Source organism: Terrapene carolina, unplaced genomic scaffold (assembly GCF_002925995.2).
Source record: "Terrapene carolina triunguis isolate 2854851 unplaced genomic scaffold, T_m_triunguis-2.0 Scaffold68, whole genome shotgun sequence".
Lineage (NCBI taxonomy): Eukaryota > Metazoa > Chordata > Testudines > Emydidae > Terrapene > Terrapene triunguis.
In genome coordinates, this window is record NW_020664419.1 from 55,918,767 (window position 1) to 55,938,456 (window position 19,690).

The window sequence follows — 19,690 nt, forward strand, 5'->3', positions numbered from 1 at the left end:
GTGCAGCCTTACACTAATTGTAAGAGTGTAAATACATGACTTTTTTAGTTTTTGGTTTGGATTTTTCTATTGCATTGTCATCAGAAAGGCAAATGGACAAAGGAAATATAAGGGCTTTGTTATTTTTCCACAAGATTATTTCAAACTACCTGCGAGTACTAAAGTATTCATTCCATAAGCAGAAATTTAAAACCTAGCATCCTGTAGTTTTGACATTACCAGTGTACTTTATAAACTGTAATCATGTGGACATTGCACTCTATGCGTGTGCTGCAAATTTGACTTTTTTGCTTCTATATCCTGTAGAATTATGGCTAATCTGCACACTTTATAGTTCACAATATTGGCACTCTCTCCCTAGTTTAGTGGGGATTTAAAAGCGAATGTCAAAGAAAAGCCTCATTGCTAATACTTATTTTTCAAGTTTTTGTATAGTGACATATTAGTTACCAAAATAAGAGTACATTTTATGATGTATTGACTTTATTGCAGTTGTTTGCTTGAAGATCTGCAAGTTTCCAATAATCCCCAATGAGTATCATTGTTAAGAAATAAGATTCCATTATAGTTCCTGATAGTTAGTGTAACAGCAGTGTGTCCTGAAAAGACAATTTAATCATTCTAACCAAGTTTTCAATAAATTCTGCATAAGTTATAGTCAATGATCAGCATAATATAAAGTGCATAAATTCCACTTAGTTAAGGACAAAATGTCATGGACTGAAAAATATTAATTCATACTGTGAATAGAGCACCATGCAAAAAAAAAAAAAAAACCTCAGCCATTTTGGTGCACCACAGCTAAGTCATTCCCATGTGCACAGCCTAGAAAATTCTTTCTATATTTTTATTCAAGTGTTTTCATTAGCTAAAAAAGCATTCACAACAAATATTAAAATAACGGTTCCTTTTTAAACAAACTCTGAGAATTGTGAATGAATGTACTCCTTGAAAGCGAGAATATTTATTTTTTCCAGTCTAATGTATGGCCTTGCAATCTGCAACTCAATATTTATTTTATCCTTTGGATCCCGGCTTTAGGCCTGCAAAAGCTTTGGAGTTCTTGAGGGAATGTGAGATTTCATTGAGAAAAGAGATGAAATGTGAGTCCCTCTCTGATTTCTTAGCCTCAAAAATAACTACAATGGTAAAATGAGGTTCAGGGCGTGTCAGAAAGTATGTGCTTTGGACTTTGTCATCATAGAAGTGAACAACCTTGTCCAAACTGTTGAGGTCAGCTGTTCTGTCAGTCATAATCATGATTACATTGGGCCAGTGCATTACAGGCCTGTCACTGGGCAGAGAGACCACAGCTGGGTATTGATCCACCCCCTTTGGGGCTTCCCTGTAAGAGTGGGGATGATGGTAGCCATGTCCCTGGAAGCTCTCTGACCCACGGTTGTCAAAGATAAGAGAAACATTAACCGCATCATATTTCCTGATGAAGCTGGAAATTTTCCCAAAATAATCAGGGTTAGTTTTAGCAGTCAACGTTTTCATTTCGGATGCAGTTGTTTGTCGACTGAGGGCCTCATGAAAGTAAAAGCTAAACTTGGCAAGGAGAATGTTTTTGAGTTTCAGCAACCAGAGGAAAAGGTGTGGTGGTTGTACGGCCTTCTGAGACTGCCCTCCAAACAGATGTTTCTTGGTCTCTCGCTGTTTCTCAAAAATTTGGCCCCACGTCTGCAGCTTTGTATGAGCACTGTGCAAGTTGACTAGGGATGGGAGAAACTTCCACTCTGAGATCTGAGCCTGAGCCTTTAAAAGATGTGCAAGCACATCTACTTCCAGCTGGAAGCTGCTTTCAAGAGGACTGAGGATTGGATGGTGAAATCTAGAAAAAAAACAAAACATTTTTAAAAGTGTGATGGATGTTGCACATGACAGCAAAAGTTTTATATTCACTAGTACACCAACTCGCAGGCAAAACATCACTGAAAGTCAAACAGAAAGTGTAGGCAGAAGAATTCTATGTTGATTAGTTTAAAATGCATGACTTTTAACATTGTTTTTGCATAAATATTTTAAATTAAAAATGTAGTATCTCTTCATGCCTGATAAAAACAAATGATACAAATGTGTGTGTATCAATTGAAATAATTTGATAAGTTCCAACACCAATGCCACTTTCCTTTCCAACCACTAGGATACTGAACTTTTTTTTTTAAAAAAAACCTGCTAATTATTATAATATTCCATAACTACTGGCAGTAAGACACTTTTTGATGGTTATGGTCTAGTTACCCAGACATCTCTATCAAAGCAACTAACACCCCCAAAATTGCACAATCGTTGTCCAACTAGGCTTCCTCATAGTCACTTGTTTCCTCACAATGAAATAGGAACAGCAAGGGCTGAATAGGAGAAATTGGTAAATAAAACCATAATTGACTGTGGGTAGGTCTATACTTACCCGGTAGTTCGGCGGCGAGCGATCGAACTTCTGGGTTCGACTTATCGCGTCTTGTCTGGACGCGATAAGTCGAACCAGGAAGTGCTCGCCGTCGACTGCAGTACTCCAGCTAGACGAGAGGAGTACCGCGGAGTCGACGGGGGAGCCTGCCTGCCACGTGTGGACCGAGGTAAGTTCGAACTAAGGTACTTCGAACTTCAGCTACGTTATTCACGTAGCTGAAGTTGCGTACCTTAGTTCGAATTAGGGGGTTAGTGTAGACCTGCCCTAAGTGACGTTGTGCAGCCTATATGGTTTTATAAAAACATGATAATAAGTGAATATAGCGTAACTGGGATATGCTTCATGCAAAAGGTCTATTGTAAGGTATCATTACAAAGCTTATAATCTACTGAGTGTGATCATCCTATTTGTATTAACCAGGACCATTGTCTGCAGATGTGTTTACCTGCGAGTCTTCCTGTATGTGTGTGTGCTGGCAAGTGGGCAATGAAGTCTTGCAGTGACATGTGATCATGTCACCTGAACTGGAATCCATCTTTAACCTGGTGCTTTTCCAGTGAGGGGGGGGTGGAAACCCAGAGGGACAAAGGGTTTCCGCCTTATGCAAAAGATATATAAAGGGGTGGAACAGAACAAAGGGGAGAGAGGAGCCATCATGAAGAATCCCCTTGCTATCACCTGAGCTGCAACAAGAGCTGTACCAGGGGAAAGAATTGTGCCCAGGCCTGGAAGAAGTCCAGTCTGAGAAAAAGCTTACTGAAGCATCTCTGAGGGTGAGATTATCTGTATTCAGTTTGATTAGACATAGATTTGCGCATTGTATTTTATTTTGCTTGGTGACTTACTTTGTTCTGTCTGTTACTACTTGGAACCACTTAAATCCTACTTCCTGTATTTAATAAAATCACTTTTTATTAATGAACTCAGAGTATGTATTAATACCTGGGGGAGCAAACAACTGTGCATATCTCTCTATCAGTGTTATAGAGGGCGAACAATCTATGAGTTTACCCTGTATAAGCTTTATACAGGGTAAAACGGATTTATCTGGGTTTAGACCCCATTGGGAGTTGGGCATCTGAGTGCTAAAGACAAGCACACTTCTGTGAGCTGTTTTCAGGTAAACTTGCAGCTTTGGGGCAAGTGATTCAGACCCTGGGTCTGTGTTGGAGCAGACAGGAGTGTCTGGCTCAGCAAGACAGGGTGCTGGAGTCCTGAACTGGCAGGGAAAACAAAAGCAGGGGTAGTCTTTGCACATCGGGTGGCAACTTCCAAGGGGGTTTCTGTGATCCAACCTGTCACAGACTGTATCTGCTGCCAAACCTGCTCTCAAACTTTAAATCACAGCAGCTGAGGGGCAAGGTCTGATGGAGGTCTGACCAACATCACACTGGAGCTGCTATCATGGATGAATCCATCAGACACCAGAAATTTGAGGACAAGATCATCCCTTCACTTGTACAACAGAAGTTGAAGAAAAAAAGAAAAAAAAAGCTCTTAGTCTGAGTGCCATTACACGTTTTATGCACAAGAGGGTCTTGCCATGTCAGAGCAGGCCTGGGTGAGATAGGACACAGGAAATTAGAGAATGAACCTCTCACTTTTCTTAAAATTAACTTGAATTTTTAATATGCCTCTTATTTAGAGGAAGCAGAGCAACTCCATGCTCTTGCATGTGTGACATGTACAGAAACTCAATTTCCAGTCAAGTAACAAACATGTATGTTTGGAACTTACTTTAGCTAGAAGTGGAAACTCATGTATTATAGAATATCCCTTCAAAAACATAGCCGTATGTGCAAAATCTGTGACTGGTCCTACAGGCACTGCAAAAGAATTCCAACCACCACTGGATTTGCTCCTAAGCAGATATCTCCCCCAATCCCAGCACTTAAATCCTCATTTTGAATAGGTACAATGTTTACATGCAATTTCCCTATACAAAAGTAAATCTCAAAATTACCACAGGAAGTTTCTCATCAGGAGTCTATCCAAGATGGTATGCATTAGTTGTTCTGGTGGAATTTCCCAGACCATCATGACCACTGATGGTGCTGCAAGAGTCCTAAGGCAGCAAGTGAAACTAGCAGAGTACAACTACTGTATCTTCACTGATACAGTAATGTGATCTTGGTTTTGAGTCAAGATGGAAATTGCATACAAGATCTAATATACTGTACCATATCACATAAAATGTGTTGTGCTGTCACACAGAAATTGCTTTACTGGATCAGACCAGTGGCCTCACTGGTGTGATATTCTCTCTCTGATGGTGGCCAGTACCAGATACTTCAAAGGAAGTTGCAAGAAACCCCTAATGGGAAATTATTGAAAAAAAAATACCCACATGGAAAGTTTTTTCCTAGCCCCTCAAAATAAGTGTCCTGAAGCATAGGGGTTTATATTCTTTCTAAAATAAAAAATAAATTTAGATCTAATGAAAGTGAGAGAGAACTCATTTCTCTCTCCCTGTTACAATAAATAACAGAAGGGGGAAATTGGTGTGTCCCCCTTGTTTGCTCCTGTTTGATACATAAAAGTCTGTGTGGTTTGGGTTCTTTTTTTTTTTTTTTTTTGACAGAATTAATTCAGAACTTGTCTATCCTGTTTTTCCTGAACATGGTATAACATGCTGACTCCTTCAAGTAAGGTCTGAGAATGCTCCCAATTAGCTTTTATGGGCCACTAAGCAAAAACAGGAAAGACAAGATGTAATATTCCTTATTTTTAAGGGAAAAGAAATTAAAAGGTAGATTTAAGCTGGCCAGGCCTCATTTAAGTCATCTTAAAACAGCAAAAAAGCACATTTCTCCCCACCCCAAATTTTTGGCAGGTATCTTTAAGGGAAACAAGAACCAGTATAACTCATCTCTCTAGTGCACATTAACACTGACAGTCTGAGACAAAAAACCTGAGAACGGTGTCTGACAGATTATAGATCAGTGTTAAAGTAGCCATCAGCAGTTAGTTGTGTGGCATTAATACATCCTTTCTAGCTGGGGGGGGGGGGAGAAGGAAGGCAGTTATTTTGAAAGAAATCTGGCAGATCACATGATGAACACTGCTCTGAAGATAAATTAGACAATTTACCCAACATTAATGCTTTATATTATCACACATTTTAGCTTTCTACTGCAGCAAAGATCCAGGGTTTACTGGCTATTTCAGATGGTGGGGAGCCACAGGTCTATTAGAACAGTTCTCTGAGAAAATGAGTGTGCTGATTAATAAGAATATTCTACCACGTACAGCATTATGTATTTATTTTCACTGATCTGCTGTCTGTTAGCATCAAAAAGAATACTGTCCTGTCTATTAAGCAAATTCATTCTTCTGAAACCCTATTCCTTCTAAATAGTCTCAAAATGTGCTATACTTAGACCATCAAGCGTTTGAACATTTATTATAGCGATATTGACCTATGAAGGTTATTCATCATTAAAAGCAGCTAAAATATTCATGTAAATGCAGTTCTGCCAAGTCTTGTGGATTAACATTATGATGTGCAGCTCCCAACTCCCCTTTGCTTCATGCCTCATAGTGATCTTTTCGTGTCTCACTACATAGCAGGATTCGTTAAACCGTTTTAATCCAAAAATACACATCAGCCTCGACTAAAAGCTTGAAAGTATGCTGACTGCAGAATAACTGGACAGTTATATGCCAAGAACATCTGCTTTAATTAAGTCTCATAACACAGAGATGTCTTGAAGAAGCATAGCATTGCATAAAACGGACAGGATTTTTACAATATTCTAGTAGAACACCGACACTGTACCTCAAAATAACACCTTGTACCCACATATTTATCACTGTTATATGTTTTATACTAAGTATGCCTTGTAAGGTATCATTTGAAAAATCTGTTGAACATTACTATCCTGTTCAATTATATGTATTACCATTGTATGTGAAATTAGCTATATGTTAGTTATTGCAATATGTGAGTTTGGGAGACGCCCACAAGTTAGCTTTTTTGTGGCAACAAAGGAACAACTAACACCCCCAAAATAGATTTACATCAGGACTAGCCTGCCATGTATAGATGGCTCATTAAGAAGAATCTACTCTCCAGTGGACCCCTCCCAGAGTCTCCTGTGAGAGAACATACACTATGGGGGCTGTCTAACCCCTGTGACACAGCAATGATCTTTCCAGCACCAGGTAGAGAGTATAAAAGGAGGGGCAATGATGTCACCTCTCGCCTCCCCCATCTACTCTGAAAGCAACAAGAATGTCTGGAAGACTTTGAAATGGGGAGACTGGTCCCAGACTGAGCAGGGAATTCAGCCTGTGTATTAAGAACTGTGAATTGCTTACAACACCTAGTTGTCACAAGCCAATATTTAACTTTTTGCTTTGTAACTGTAAAAAAAATGTTTGCTCTGAAACCATGAACCCAGCCAGGAGGGATCTACTCCTGCCTATCAAGAAGGCCTATCAAATCATAACATTCAAAAACCAGTAGGAGAACACTTCAACCTCTCTGGTCACTCAGTAACAGACCTAAAGGTGGCAATCTTGCAACAGAAAACCTTCAAAAACAGACTCCAAAGAGAAATTGAACTTGAATTAATATGCAAATTAGACACCATCAACTTAGGTTTGAATAGAGACTGGGAATGGCTGAGCCATTACACACATTGAATCTATTTCCCCATGTTAAGTATCCTCACAGTTTCTTGTCAAACTGTCTTAAATGGGCTATCCTGATTATCACTACAAAAGGTTTTTTTCTCCTGCTGATAATTGCTCATCTTTATTAATTAGCCTCTTAGAGTTGGTAGGGCTACTCCCACCTTTTCAAGTTCTCTGTATGTGTATATATATCTCCTTGATATATGTTCCATTCTATGCATCCGATGAAGTGGGCTGTAGCCCATGAAAGCTTATGCTCAAATAAATTGGTTAGTCTCTAAGGTGCCACAAGTACTCCTGTTCTTTTTGCGGACACAGACTAACACGGCTGCTACTCTGAAACCTATCAAAACTAAATGGGCCATTGAGGGACATCACAATACAAAGACTTTGTTAACTGCTCTTTCACAGCCATGAAGAGGCTATGTGCAAAAGGGCTCATCCCCTCAGCTTGAATTCTAGAAGAAGGAAATCAAAGCAGCTGATAAGAAAATTTTTCATCTCTGTTTTGCTGTTTGGACTCTCACAGGGCTGGAGCTAAGAAATAGAAGCAGAGATCCCAAGGGTCAACCTGGCTTAGCCCTAAAAGACATTCAGAGCTGACCGATTCCTACAACTCTGACAGTCTCTACATAAAAGAATAAATGGACACAAATCAGATGTCAAGAATTATAACATTAAAAAAACAGTTGGAGAACACTTCAATCTCCCTGGCCACTCGATTACAGGCCTAAAAGTCGCAATATTACAACTAAAAAAAACTTCAAAAGCAGACTCCAACGAGAGACTGCTGAATTGGAATTAATTTGCAAATTGGACACCATTAAATTAGGCTTGAATAAAGACTGGGAGTGTATGGGCCATTACACAAAGTAAAACTATTTCCCCATGTTCCCCCTCCTCCCCTCAACAGTTCCTCACATCTTCTGGTCAATTGCTGGAAATGGGCCATTTTCATTACCACTACAAACAGTTCTTTTTCTCTCCTGCTGATAATAGCTCACCTTAACTGAACACTCTCCTTATAGTGTATATGGTAACACCCACTGTTTCATGTTCTCCGTGTGTGTATATATCTATATCTTCCTACTGTATTTTCCACTGCATGCATCTGATGAAGTGGGCTGTAGCCCACGAAAGCTTATGCTCAAATAAATTTGTTAGTCTCTAAGGTGCCACAAGTACTCCTGTTCCTTTTGGAACCATAAACTAACTCATTTGTGTATATATGCTTGCCCACTTTAACCTTGTAATAACTCTCTAATTTCTTTTCTTAGTTAATAAATCTTAGACTGTTTACTATAGAGTTGGCCACAAGCGTGGTATTTGGAGTGAGATCTAAGGTACAAACTGACCTGGGGTAAGTCACTGGTCTCTTGGGACTGGAAACAATCTGAGTCTTTTCTGATCTTTGGTGTATAGCAACCAACTATCATTAAATCCAGCTTGCTTGGGTAGCAAGAGAGACTGGAATGCCCCAGGGGATTGTCTGAGACTCCATGGTAAGACTGTTATAGCGCTTCAGGAGTTCACACTTGTTACTGGATTGGTGAAATCTAACTGCCGAACATACAACTAGTTTGGGGTCTCTGCCCTGCTTCTTGACAGTCTGCCCGGAGGTTGGCACTCATGGTCATGAGCCACTCCAGACAGCATGATACCTTGCTCCATTTTTTATGTCCAGATACATATTTAATTTTCCAGGTAAATAAAATGAAGGAAGGAAAGACAGTGAGGTCAGATGAGATGATCATAGTGGTCCTTTCTGGCCTTAAAAACCTACGAATCAAGTAACTAATAATGGCCCAGATTTTGAGATGCAGATGAAGAAGATTCATATACTCCCAGGAAGGGGACAAGGAGAAGAGATGGCACAAAGGTGGCTTTATTACACTCCCCCAATTCTGAGATTGCTCTAATATATGATAGGGACTGATCAGGTGCAATGTGAAAACTGCTCTAGTCTACACTTGCTGGCAGTAGGCTGCAGAGACTGCTCTGGCAACTGAGGAATGCCAGAGTTGAAGGAAGCCCTAACTACACCCCCTTTTGGCACAGAAGCCACTACATTGACTCTGTCACTTTCGGATTCCTCCATCATAGAGGCAGCCATCTAATCCAGAGCAGGATCTGAGCTACTATCTCTGGCAGCCATCTCAGATCTAAAGAACAGAAAGGATGAAAAAATACATTAAAAAGTTATAAGACTAGTGACAGGAACATGAAATCTATTTTAAAAAGTTTTAAGTTTCCAGGTATTACCCATAATCTCTTTGCCAATTTTGGTCATTTTACACTTCTTAGCATGTTTTGCTCTTCCAATGACTTGTGAAACAGGCTACACAAGTGCTGTCAACCACACAGCATAAACCAAATGGAAACAGAAAAATATTTTTCTCCCGTCTTAGATAATGCTAAAAGCTCTAAGAGGGAAAAGTTTCTGAAACATGCAATTTTTAATGTGCATTGTCCCTTTAATGTCTAAGCTTCCACCAGTTCCAAAGTGATTCTGTCTATGTTTCTTACAATATGTTATTAGTGTCCTTTTTATCTAACCATTTGCACTGGTAGCCAACAAGAGCTGAGTCTGCAGAAGTTACATTGAAATGGTAAATTATTAAACTGCAGTGCCTATATCTGGAATGTTTTATGGCAGCACTGAGAATTATGTTGATTCTTCCTAAAGCATGTGTCGGTTTAAAATCTAGTTTAGCTTCCAGACATAGGAACCCCTCAAATGTATTTCTGATGAGAATGTGATTGTTACCTAGAGGAGAAAGTAAACTGAACATTTTTGTTAGCTTTCAAAGACTGTCTACAACAGCTGACTATTTTAAAACAATTGTCATTGTTTTATTCTATATACTAAGTCATCCTCTTTTCAATTTTATCCCACAGTACATTTCAAAATCCCTATCAGTGTAAAGGCTTCTATGTTTTAGAAACTAAGAAACAGCCTCTCTTTGTATGGACCTTTGTGTCAGCTGTGATCAGGTTGGGGGCTCCTGCTATCATCCATAAATTTGATCATCTACAGTTTGCAGATAGAGGGCATAGAAATTCTGGCTCTTGTTGCCCTGTTGGTCCAGTAAATCTCAAGTTGACTTCAGGGTATGGTGTAAAGTGTTTCCAGAGCGGCAACAATGGTATTTCATAAAGAAATATATCCTAGAGTGAGATTTTAATTTACCTGTAGATAAACTACACATTATTTTAATCTCTACATATGCTTCTGGAGACTAGGTGATGGGCACATTTTCCAGTCTAAAAACAAAACTGCTCAGATGCAAGTATTTGTATCTTATTTCTACACTAATTCTATGTTCATCCTCGTAAACTTAAGTCCACTTTGAATTTAACATACATTTTTCACATGAAACACTGTTGCTGCAAAACTCCCTTCACTGCCTATAATTAACACAACTCTTCCTATTTGCTGAGTGCAGGAAATGACTGAGAAGACAATTCTGTGACCATGATGAGCTAAAGTATCTTCACATTTTCTTGCAAGAAGGGTCATGTTTTGAGTACTGGAGAAATGCTGTGTTACTCATGTCACATTTGTTTAATGCATGAACTCAGGTGGAGGACTGTGCTGCTTAACAAAAGCATAGGACAGCCAAATTATTATACTTGCTGGAGAGGACTTGCTTAGGCCTCATCCTCATTTACAGTACTGCAGAGAACATCATGACACATCTGAGTATTTAATTCTAATAAACAAGAACTCACCTTGAGCTGTATTTCTTTAGGATGGATTCCAAAATGTTTACGAGTTCCTCAGAGTTAATGAACTTTTGGGTGCTGAGGGTGAACATTTTTTCATAGAAGTCAGCAATTTCCATCCGAGCCTGAACAAAAAAACAGAGCTGTTCAGACAGGTGAGAAAGCAGCTCTTCCAAGTGAGGAGCTGTTCCTCCTAGTGCATTGCGACCCGTCGCCACCACCTTCTTCAGCTCATTGTGCAGAGATGTGTAGATGGTTCGGATGGAGTCCTTTCGGCTGAAGAATGACTGACCACCTGTTCAGATAAATATGGATGTATTACCAAAACCCAGGGATGGCAAAGATAGACAACAATACTGGGAAATGGTGAGCAACCATGCCTCCTTTCAGCTAGGTGCTCCTAAATGTCTACATTAAGACATTTCTCTGAGGTATTTTTCCACTCACAGAATACCATTCAGATAAGTACATTGGGAATAAGTATTTGCATAGGCACTACGCATAATTTTGTTCAGTGACTGCCATAATTCATGCTTGTTGCAATTCATTTTTCAACAAGGGACTGGTGTAAGACTTCCCTCTCTGCCTGCCTGCCTCCCTCCCACTCATCTCCAATTTTCAGGAAGGTCACAATATAAATAAGTTCTCACCTAGCCTTGATAACATATCAGCTGTGACCTGGAAACACTCCTTTCTCTGGAGACTAGACACACGAGTCACGGCGCAATTTTAATAATCTATGATACTATTAACAACACTAGACCTTTTAATGTGACAATGCCCTTTAAAAAATGAAACATTTAAAATTTGTAAGACAGAACTTAAATGTGAACCATACAATTGTGTGTATACCAAAAGTTTTCAACTCCCCGAACAACCCAACTGCAAATCAAAATCCCAGAGGAAAACAATACCCACATACTTCAGAGGACTGCATGGCAGGTTATTACATAACAAGACAAAACGCAAACAAGTACATCTTAAATTATTGAGAATAAGGAGAATGTGGGCTTGTATTTTCTCAACAGCTGCTTGACACCACTTGGGATTTAAAAGAACGAATAAAAAAAAAAAAAAAGTAAAGATACTTCATTAGATGCCAGGAACGGACTACATAAAGGCACCATTTCACTAGCTCTAATTAATAATCTCCACTAAAGGCCACCTGTATTACTAAACAGATGCATGGATCTGCTGCAGAGGTATCCTTGCTTCATAACAACTCGATGCTGCAACAAAGGGCCGCTACCAGCATGAATGGAGCAGAAAGAAAATGTACTATGTATGGATGACAGGATGCTAGGGCCCAAGAGATAACTTGGGGTGAAACAGAGAGCAAAAAGACTGTTGTCCTACTAAGCTGTTTATCAATCAAAAGCCTCCCCTATTGTATGTCATTATATGCCCACACCAACTACCTTCCCATATTTAACCTGTTTCGAAGTAAAGTAAAATTTTTTAAAAGTGACCTGCTAAAAGAAAAAACTGTTGTGCCTGTGCTCTTTTTGCTTCTTTATGAGGTAATAAAGGGAACCTGAAAATTTTGTTAAGCCTTTACTGTTTGATTTTTACATTATAAATTTAGGTCTTATCTACTTTTATCCATTCTATAGTGACTGGAGAACTAGTGAAATTAAATATAGAGTTGAAAGGGGAAGGGAATTTTAGTTCCTTTAGATTCCGTGACTTCCAAAGACCTCTGTGACTTCAGCCAGCCCCGCGGGGCTGGGAACTGCAGGGTCCCCCGCCGCTCCCCGCTGCCTCAGGAGGACCCCCAGAGTTCAGCAGGGGGGGACCCTGGAGCTCCCAGCCCACCCGCAGCTGCCCAGGCTCCTCATTTTACCATGGATATTTTTAGTAAACATCAGGGACAGGTCACAGGCTTCTGTTAATTTTTCATTATTGTCCATGACATTTACTAAAAATATCCGTGACAAAACCTTAGCCTTACTAATAAACTGTATTTTGGATGCTAAGCATACTCCATTATAAAAAAGATTCTTGGGACCTTTTTTTGAAAAAAAAAATGTAACACTTTCATTGTCTGCAGCAGGACTTTGAAATTTGGCAGGCAGTAAGTCCTGAGGCTAGAGAAGCACCTTTTCTTTGTCCCATGAAATTCCATTCAGGGTTAGCAGAGAGGTAAACTTTTTAAAATTGCCATTTCCCTTCTGTTGCCAAATTCTTGCTGACAATTCAAGCAATGTGCCACAGCAACAAGGTGAACATGAACATTCTAAATCTTGGCTCAGGTTGCCATCAAAGCAGAAGTAGAGAATACACAACTGCAGAATAAATCCTATGAAAAATATAGTATGTAGTTGTGTAATTAAAGACTGTCAAAGTACAAGGGGGCCAAAATAAGGTTGCATAAGCAACTTAAATTCTCATTTCCTAACTTCAGAGGGCTTAATTTTACAATCTAAATAACATCTTTCCAACATAATAATGTATTACATGCAAAAAATTAAGCAGCAAAAAAGGGCAGACTTTCTTTAAAAAAAAAAAAAAACAGCCTTTGCAGGCCACTTTTAAGATGCTGCATTACGTTATGAGGACAGACTCCACCACAGGTCATGTAACATTATGTACAGTGACACTGCAAACCTCTCTCCCCTCTTTTACAAGTAGGATTCCAACCATAAATCTGGATAAAACCTTACTCGCTGGCTATATGCATTACTTCCACTTACATCTGCAGCTTGCAATCATGTCAGTTCACTGAACCAGGCAAAAACACCAGAAACTCTCAGCAGACAGCAGGCTCAACACAGAAGGCAAAAGATTCAACATTCACAGAGCACTTAGGCCTCCATCTTGCAGGTGAATCTACTGGGGCTAAAACAATGCCTGGGTGGAACCTCACTGACTTCAATGGGACTCTATGCAGGGGTCCACCCCAAGGGATAGATTGCAGGATCAGCACCTTTGTTCCAATCTGATTCATTCTGGGAACAGAAGTTGTGAATTTTAAGTTCACAGTGTGCATGCCTTAAAATGGAATTCCCTTCATTTTTTAGGCTGAAAGATATGCTAACATTTTAAGGAAAATCCATGTAACACAAATAATATATATTTTAAAAACACTACTTCAAAGCCTAGATTTTATGCAGATATTGAAATAGTTTCATTCAGGACCTCAAGTTTTCAAATACTTTGCAACTGCAAACTTGACAGAGAATTTTTCAAACACCAGAGAAACAAAATGAAAACCCCTGTCTCTGCTGGTCCCCAAAGTCCACAACAAGCCGTTTGAACAAATGATACCTGATTATCCAAAGTCAATTTAGCCTGGTGTCTGATGTCAGCAGGTATGACATATTAGCCTGAGCAGTAACAAGTTATCTTGCTTACATTTTAAATTACAAACCTACGTAATGAAGCTGTGGCATTGGATATGACTGATCAGGTTTTGGTCATAGAATTACTCATATTGCTGATTATAGATACTGATAGACGAAAAAGAATTGTTTTCTTAAAATGCCTCTCACGCACCAATAGTGTTAAAGAGAGCGCCCATGTGCATGTTCAGCCACAAAGCCTAGAACTTTAAAATCTGTTTTAGTGCAAGAAAGAATATCAGCAAAGTCAATAGAGATATCATTATCCCATTCTTTTAGAGAAACAAACCAGGCTACTTTGGTGGCTGCTGAGTTTAAAATATTTGCAGAGCTGGTGTTATATTTTTGAACACACCTCATTTTAGTGAAAGATGTGACAGTTATGTGAAACCCCAAGGACTGGACTTATGATTTTTGCACTATTTTAGAACAGCATCATACAGCACTCTCCCCTGGATATAGACAGTGGACAGAATCAGACGACTACATACATCGTCACCACCCCAGAATTTGCAGTAAGTTACACAAAGTTGTATATTTACCTCAGAATTGCAGCAGACCATACCCATGGTTTTCATATTAAAATCTTTAACTCAGTCATGTTCCTATTATTTCATCCCCCACATCTCAAATACAGTACTTCAGGAAAAGAATTCCAAAACCAGACTGCACCTCAAAACTACTTAGGAAATTTGTAATTGCAAAAGGTTCTTTTCACATCAAATCCACCTCAGGTGATCAAAAGTTGCAGGTATCCAAGTGAAAAGCGACCACTAACAACAGCACTAATTTGCATTCTTGTTGGCAGTCTCAAGCAGAGAACTGAATGGGCATGAAATTTTAACTACCTTCTTAAGCCTATAAGTGGTCTCCCCATCTCATGGTAGGGGCATAATCATGGGGGAGCATGCAGAAGAACATAAGAATGGCCGTACTGGGTCAGACCAAAGGTCCATCTAGCCCAATATCCTGTCTACTGACAGTGGCCAAAGCCAGGTACCCCAGAGGGAGTGAACCTAACAGGTAATAATCAAGCGATCTCTCTCCTGCCATCCATCTCCATCCTCTGACAGAGGCTAGGGACACCATTCCTTACCCATCCTGGCTAATAGCCATTAATGGACTTAACCGCCATGAATTTATCCAATTCTCTTTTAAACCCTATTATAGTCCTAGCCTTCACAACCTCCTCAGGCAAGAAGTTCCACAAGTTGACTGTGTGCCGTGTGACGAACTTCTTTTTATTTGTTTTAAACCTGCTGCCCATTAATTTCATTTGGCAGCCCCTAGTTCATATATTATGGGAACAAGTAAACAACTTTTCCTTATTTACTTTCTCCACATGATTTTATATACCGCTATCATATCCCCCCTTAGTCTCCTCTTTTCCAAGCTGAATAGTCCTAGCGTCTTTAATCTCTCCTCATATGGGACCTGTTCCAAACCCCTTATCATTTTAGTTGCCCTTCTCTGCCAGTATATCTTTTTTTGAGATGAGAAGACCACATCTGTACGCAGTATTCAAGATGTGGGCGTACCATGGATTTATAAAAGGGCAATAAGATATTCTCTGTCTTATTCTCTATCCCCTTTTTAATGATTCCTAACACCCTGTTTGCTTTTTTTTTTTTTTTTACTGCCGCTGCACACTGTGTGGATGTCTTCAGAGAACTATCCACGATGACTCCAAGATCTTTTTCCTGATTAGTTGTAGCTAAATTAGCCCCCATTATATTGGATGTATAGTTGATGCCTAGAGAGTTATAGGACAGATCTTTGGCCTTCAATATGCCCTGTGTGCCACTTCCAGATGTAAAAGGGAAATCAGCTGCCTTCAACAGGGCATCTGGGATGCCCCCGCGTAAGAGGAAATCCCCAGATGGCATAAAGTCAGCATAACCAAGCAGAGGGCAGAAGGAATTATTGCTAGAGCTTCTTATGTTCCCGCCATCCCCATCTGTGTAACAGCTTTTAGGGGGCTGTTAGCTGCCTGGGTTAATTAAAGCAGCCCTGAGGCTGCTCTAACTTTAGCCTCTAGGGCAGGGGTAATCAGTTATTTTTTTGTCAAGGTCCAAATTTCTTGGTCAGGCTATAGTCAAGGTCCAGACTCCAGAGAAGGAGAAAAAAATAATGATAATTAAATAAAGATTTTGGGGTGTGTTCAAAAGCATCTGGTAGTCCAGATTTGACCCAGTCTGCCTACTGACTACCCCTGCTCTAGGGCCATGAATGCAAAGATTACATGAACCCTCTCTCTCACCCCTTTTAGGCACTGCACTGAGCACAGTTTGGCCAGACCCATGGCCACAGTACCCAATTGTGGGGATTCTTACACGTTTTGCCCAGTCTCAAAAGCCATACATTGTTAAGTTGCCAGATGAATAACTGCTGTGCCTTATACTATCAACTCACATGTTTTGCATCTACCCTCATACTATCATATACCCAAGGGTAGCCCTACAGGTATAACATCCTGCATTGTTTTTTTTGTTTTGTTTTTAATATATGTATATAAAGTAGGGGGAAGATTAAATCAGGGGTTCTCAAACTTCATTGCACCACGACCCCCTTCTGACAATAAAAATTACTACACAACCCCAATAGGGAGGGCTGAAGTCTGAGCCCACACATGCCCCACTGACACAGGCAGGGAGGCAAAGCTGAAGCCAAGGGCTTCAGCCCCAGGTGGGGGTCCAGTAACCTGAGTCCCAACACGCAGGGCTGAAACCTTCAGGCTTCGGCCTTGGGTGGTGGGGCTCAGGCTTCAGCCCTGTGCCCCAGCAAGTCCAAGCCAGCCTTGGGGACCCCATTAAAATGGGGTCATGACCCACTTTGGGGTCCTGACCCAGAGTTTGAGAACTGCTGGATTAGATCATCAAATATTGTGTGTATGAATTTAAATGCTTGTAAACTATAACTCTGGAGGCCAAAATCCTAGTATATGTACAGGACACATTGAGCGTGGACAGAGGTAGCACAACCTTTCCCCAGTGCACTGCTAGCATGCTCAACTCTGACATTAAGAGGCAACGTCTAGCAGGTTACAGAGCTGTTCAGTCTGAACAACCAGTCAATCATTGGCCTTTCTGCTGAGACTACACAGCAGGATATAGGGGAGGGCTGTAATTAGGACAGTCAGCTAGAAAGCAGCCACCACCTCTCTGCGAGCAGCACAGGTAGCCGGGGATGCTGCTGTCAATGGCCATAAGCGGCAGCAGGGAACCTTTGCCTCCTCGGGCATCAGGTCCGGTGGCTGGGCGGCTGAACGCTGGCCCCGGCTTCCATACAACAGCGGCACCGCCTCCTGCCCTGTCACCGCACCAGGGCAGCCCCCACCGGCGGGGCGCTCAGCCCACCCGCTGGCCGCCCCTGGGGCCCGGTCCCCTCCCTGGGCAGGCCCCCAAAGCCCAGGGGCGCTGCCAGCCGGGGCCCCCCAAGCGGCAGGAGGAGGCCGCCAGAGCGGAGCGCCCAGGGCGGAGGCGCCCGGCAGCCCCCGAGCGCCGCGCGGCCCGAGCCCGGCGGGTACCTAGCTTCTGGCCCAGGAAGGTCATGCTGTGATAGGCCTTCTCGGCGGCGGCCAGGTGCGCCAGCCCGGCCAGCAGGGAGAGCCAGCTGGCTCCCGCGCTCTTGTTGGCCTCCCGCTCCTTCTCCACATTGTCCTTGGCCTTGTCGTACGAGAAGATGCCCAGGTGGGAGAAGAACGTCTCCAGCACGGCCTGCTCCAGCGGCACCGGGGCGCCCAGCGGGATCGACTCGCCCATGCCGCGCCGGCCGCTTCCAGCTTCCCGCCGGGCACGTGATGCGCCAGGCCACCCCGCGCGGCCCCCCCCCTCCACCGCCTGACACGTGAGCGGGGCGGGGCGTCGCCGCGCTGACTCCGCCCCTCGGTGGGCATGTGACGTGCGAGGTGGGGGGAAGGGGAGCAGTATGGGCTAAGGCGCGTGCTCCAAAAAAAGCCGGGTGACGTGGGCGGGTAGAAAGCCCTTCGCTTCTGTGGGGTTTGGGCGCGGTTGTCTCGGGCGCTGAGTGTGGGGAAGGGCGGCCGGTGGGTGCCCAGAGCGCGGCCCAGCGGTCTCATGGTTCCCCTGTGGCAGGGGAGGGCGGCCTGCGCCTGATCTCGCGGGATTTGCTCAGGCTCTCGCTGCCTCAGGGATCCCAGCACCTTCCCTGGCAGCGGTACCCTCTGTTCTGCCTCAGGGGTGAACAGAGCCTTTACTGCCGGGGGATTCTGCCACTGTGCAATGCAGAATTGTGCAGAAATTAACCGCGTGTGCGCAGAACTTCCTTTCCCCCACAGAAATGGGCTGCAGTGATGTTCGCTAGAGGCCGCTGGACCCTGTAGAGCCCAGCTGGCAAATAGAAGACTGGGGCAGCCCCGAAGCAGGGGAGGGAACTGGAGGATTCCCAGCAGTTGCAGTTCTCAACACCCCCTGAAGGAAGGGGGTGGGGGATGACATTCAGGAAACTCCTTGCAAGCTCGGGAACCCAGCATCAGGCTGTTTCTCCCTCTGGATTCCTGGGCTCTAGGAGGGTAGGGGTAGGGTGACCAGATGTCCCGATTTTATAGGGACAGTCCTGATTTTGGGGTCTTTTTCTTATATAGGCTCCTATTACCCCCCACTCCCTGTCCCGATTTTTCATATGTGCTATCTGGTCACCCTAGGTAGGGGGCATGAGGGGGTGAATTTCTGGGGGGGGGGGGGAAGCAGAGAAACAGGAACTAGGCTGTCATAGGGGTTTATTTAAGTCTCCACTCCTGGGGGAAATTTTGTGTGTCTGTATTGTTACAGATATCTTTGCTGACAGTATTTTGAAATAAATTACCAAATGATTATATAGTGTTATTTTGACAAATAACGTTTTCAGAATTTTAAAATATTGTGCATGATTTTTTATTTTTTGGTTTAGAATTCCCCAGGAGGAACCATTGCATAGAAAGGGAGCTGGGTCGTACAGGGGTGTCAGGCCAGAAGAGACCATTAGATCATCTGCTCTGACTTGCTCTATCCTAGGGAGCCACTCATCCAGTCTTATGCCACACTGTCTTTTTGGCTTGTTTGTCTGGTGGCCAGTACTGGGACAAAACCAGTAGGGTTGCCAAGTTGCTGAGTGCAGAAAACCAAACACCCCTGCCCCACCCCTTTTCTGAGGCCCTGCCAGCACTTACTCCATCCCCCCTCCCTCCATCACTTGCTCTCACCCACCTTGCTCACTTGCTCATTTTCACTGGGCTGGGGCAGGGGGTTGGGGTGTGGGAGGGGGTGAGGACTCCAACTGGGGGTATGGGCTCTGGGATAGGGCCAGGAATGAGGGTTTGGGGTGTGGGAGGGGGCTCAGGGCTGGGGCAGAGGGATAGGGGGTGAGGGTTCTGGCTGGGGATATGGGCTGTGGGGTGGGGCTGGGATGAGGGATTTGGGGTTCAGGTGGGGGCTCAGCTGGGGATGGAGCTGAGGGGTTTGGAGTGCAGGAGGGGGCTCTGGGCTGGGGTGCAGAAGGGGGTGAGGGCGATCCCTGGTTCCTGTGTTATGTGAAGGGATAAATAACACTTCCTTATTCATTTTCTCCACAC

General features: G+C 42.7%; 1 protein-coding gene across 1 annotated transcript; it reads right to left on the reverse strand.

Moving 5' to 3' along the window:
• Window positions 1–354: 354 nt before the first annotated feature.
• CUNH12orf66 (chromosome unknown C12orf66 homolog) lies at window positions 355–17,896 on the reverse strand. Its single transcript, XM_024205108.3, has 3 exons — window positions 17,648–17,896; window positions 10,787–11,075; window positions 355–1,834 (listed from the first exon to the last, which is right to left on the reverse strand). The coding sequence occupies exons 1-3, from the start codon at window positions 17,880–17,882 to the stop codon at window positions 1,018–1,020; spliced, it is 1,341 nt and encodes a 446-aa protein (XP_024060876.1). The 5' UTR covers window positions 17,883–17,896; the 3' UTR covers window positions 355–1,017.
• Window positions 17,897–19,690: the final 1,794 nt, after the last annotated feature.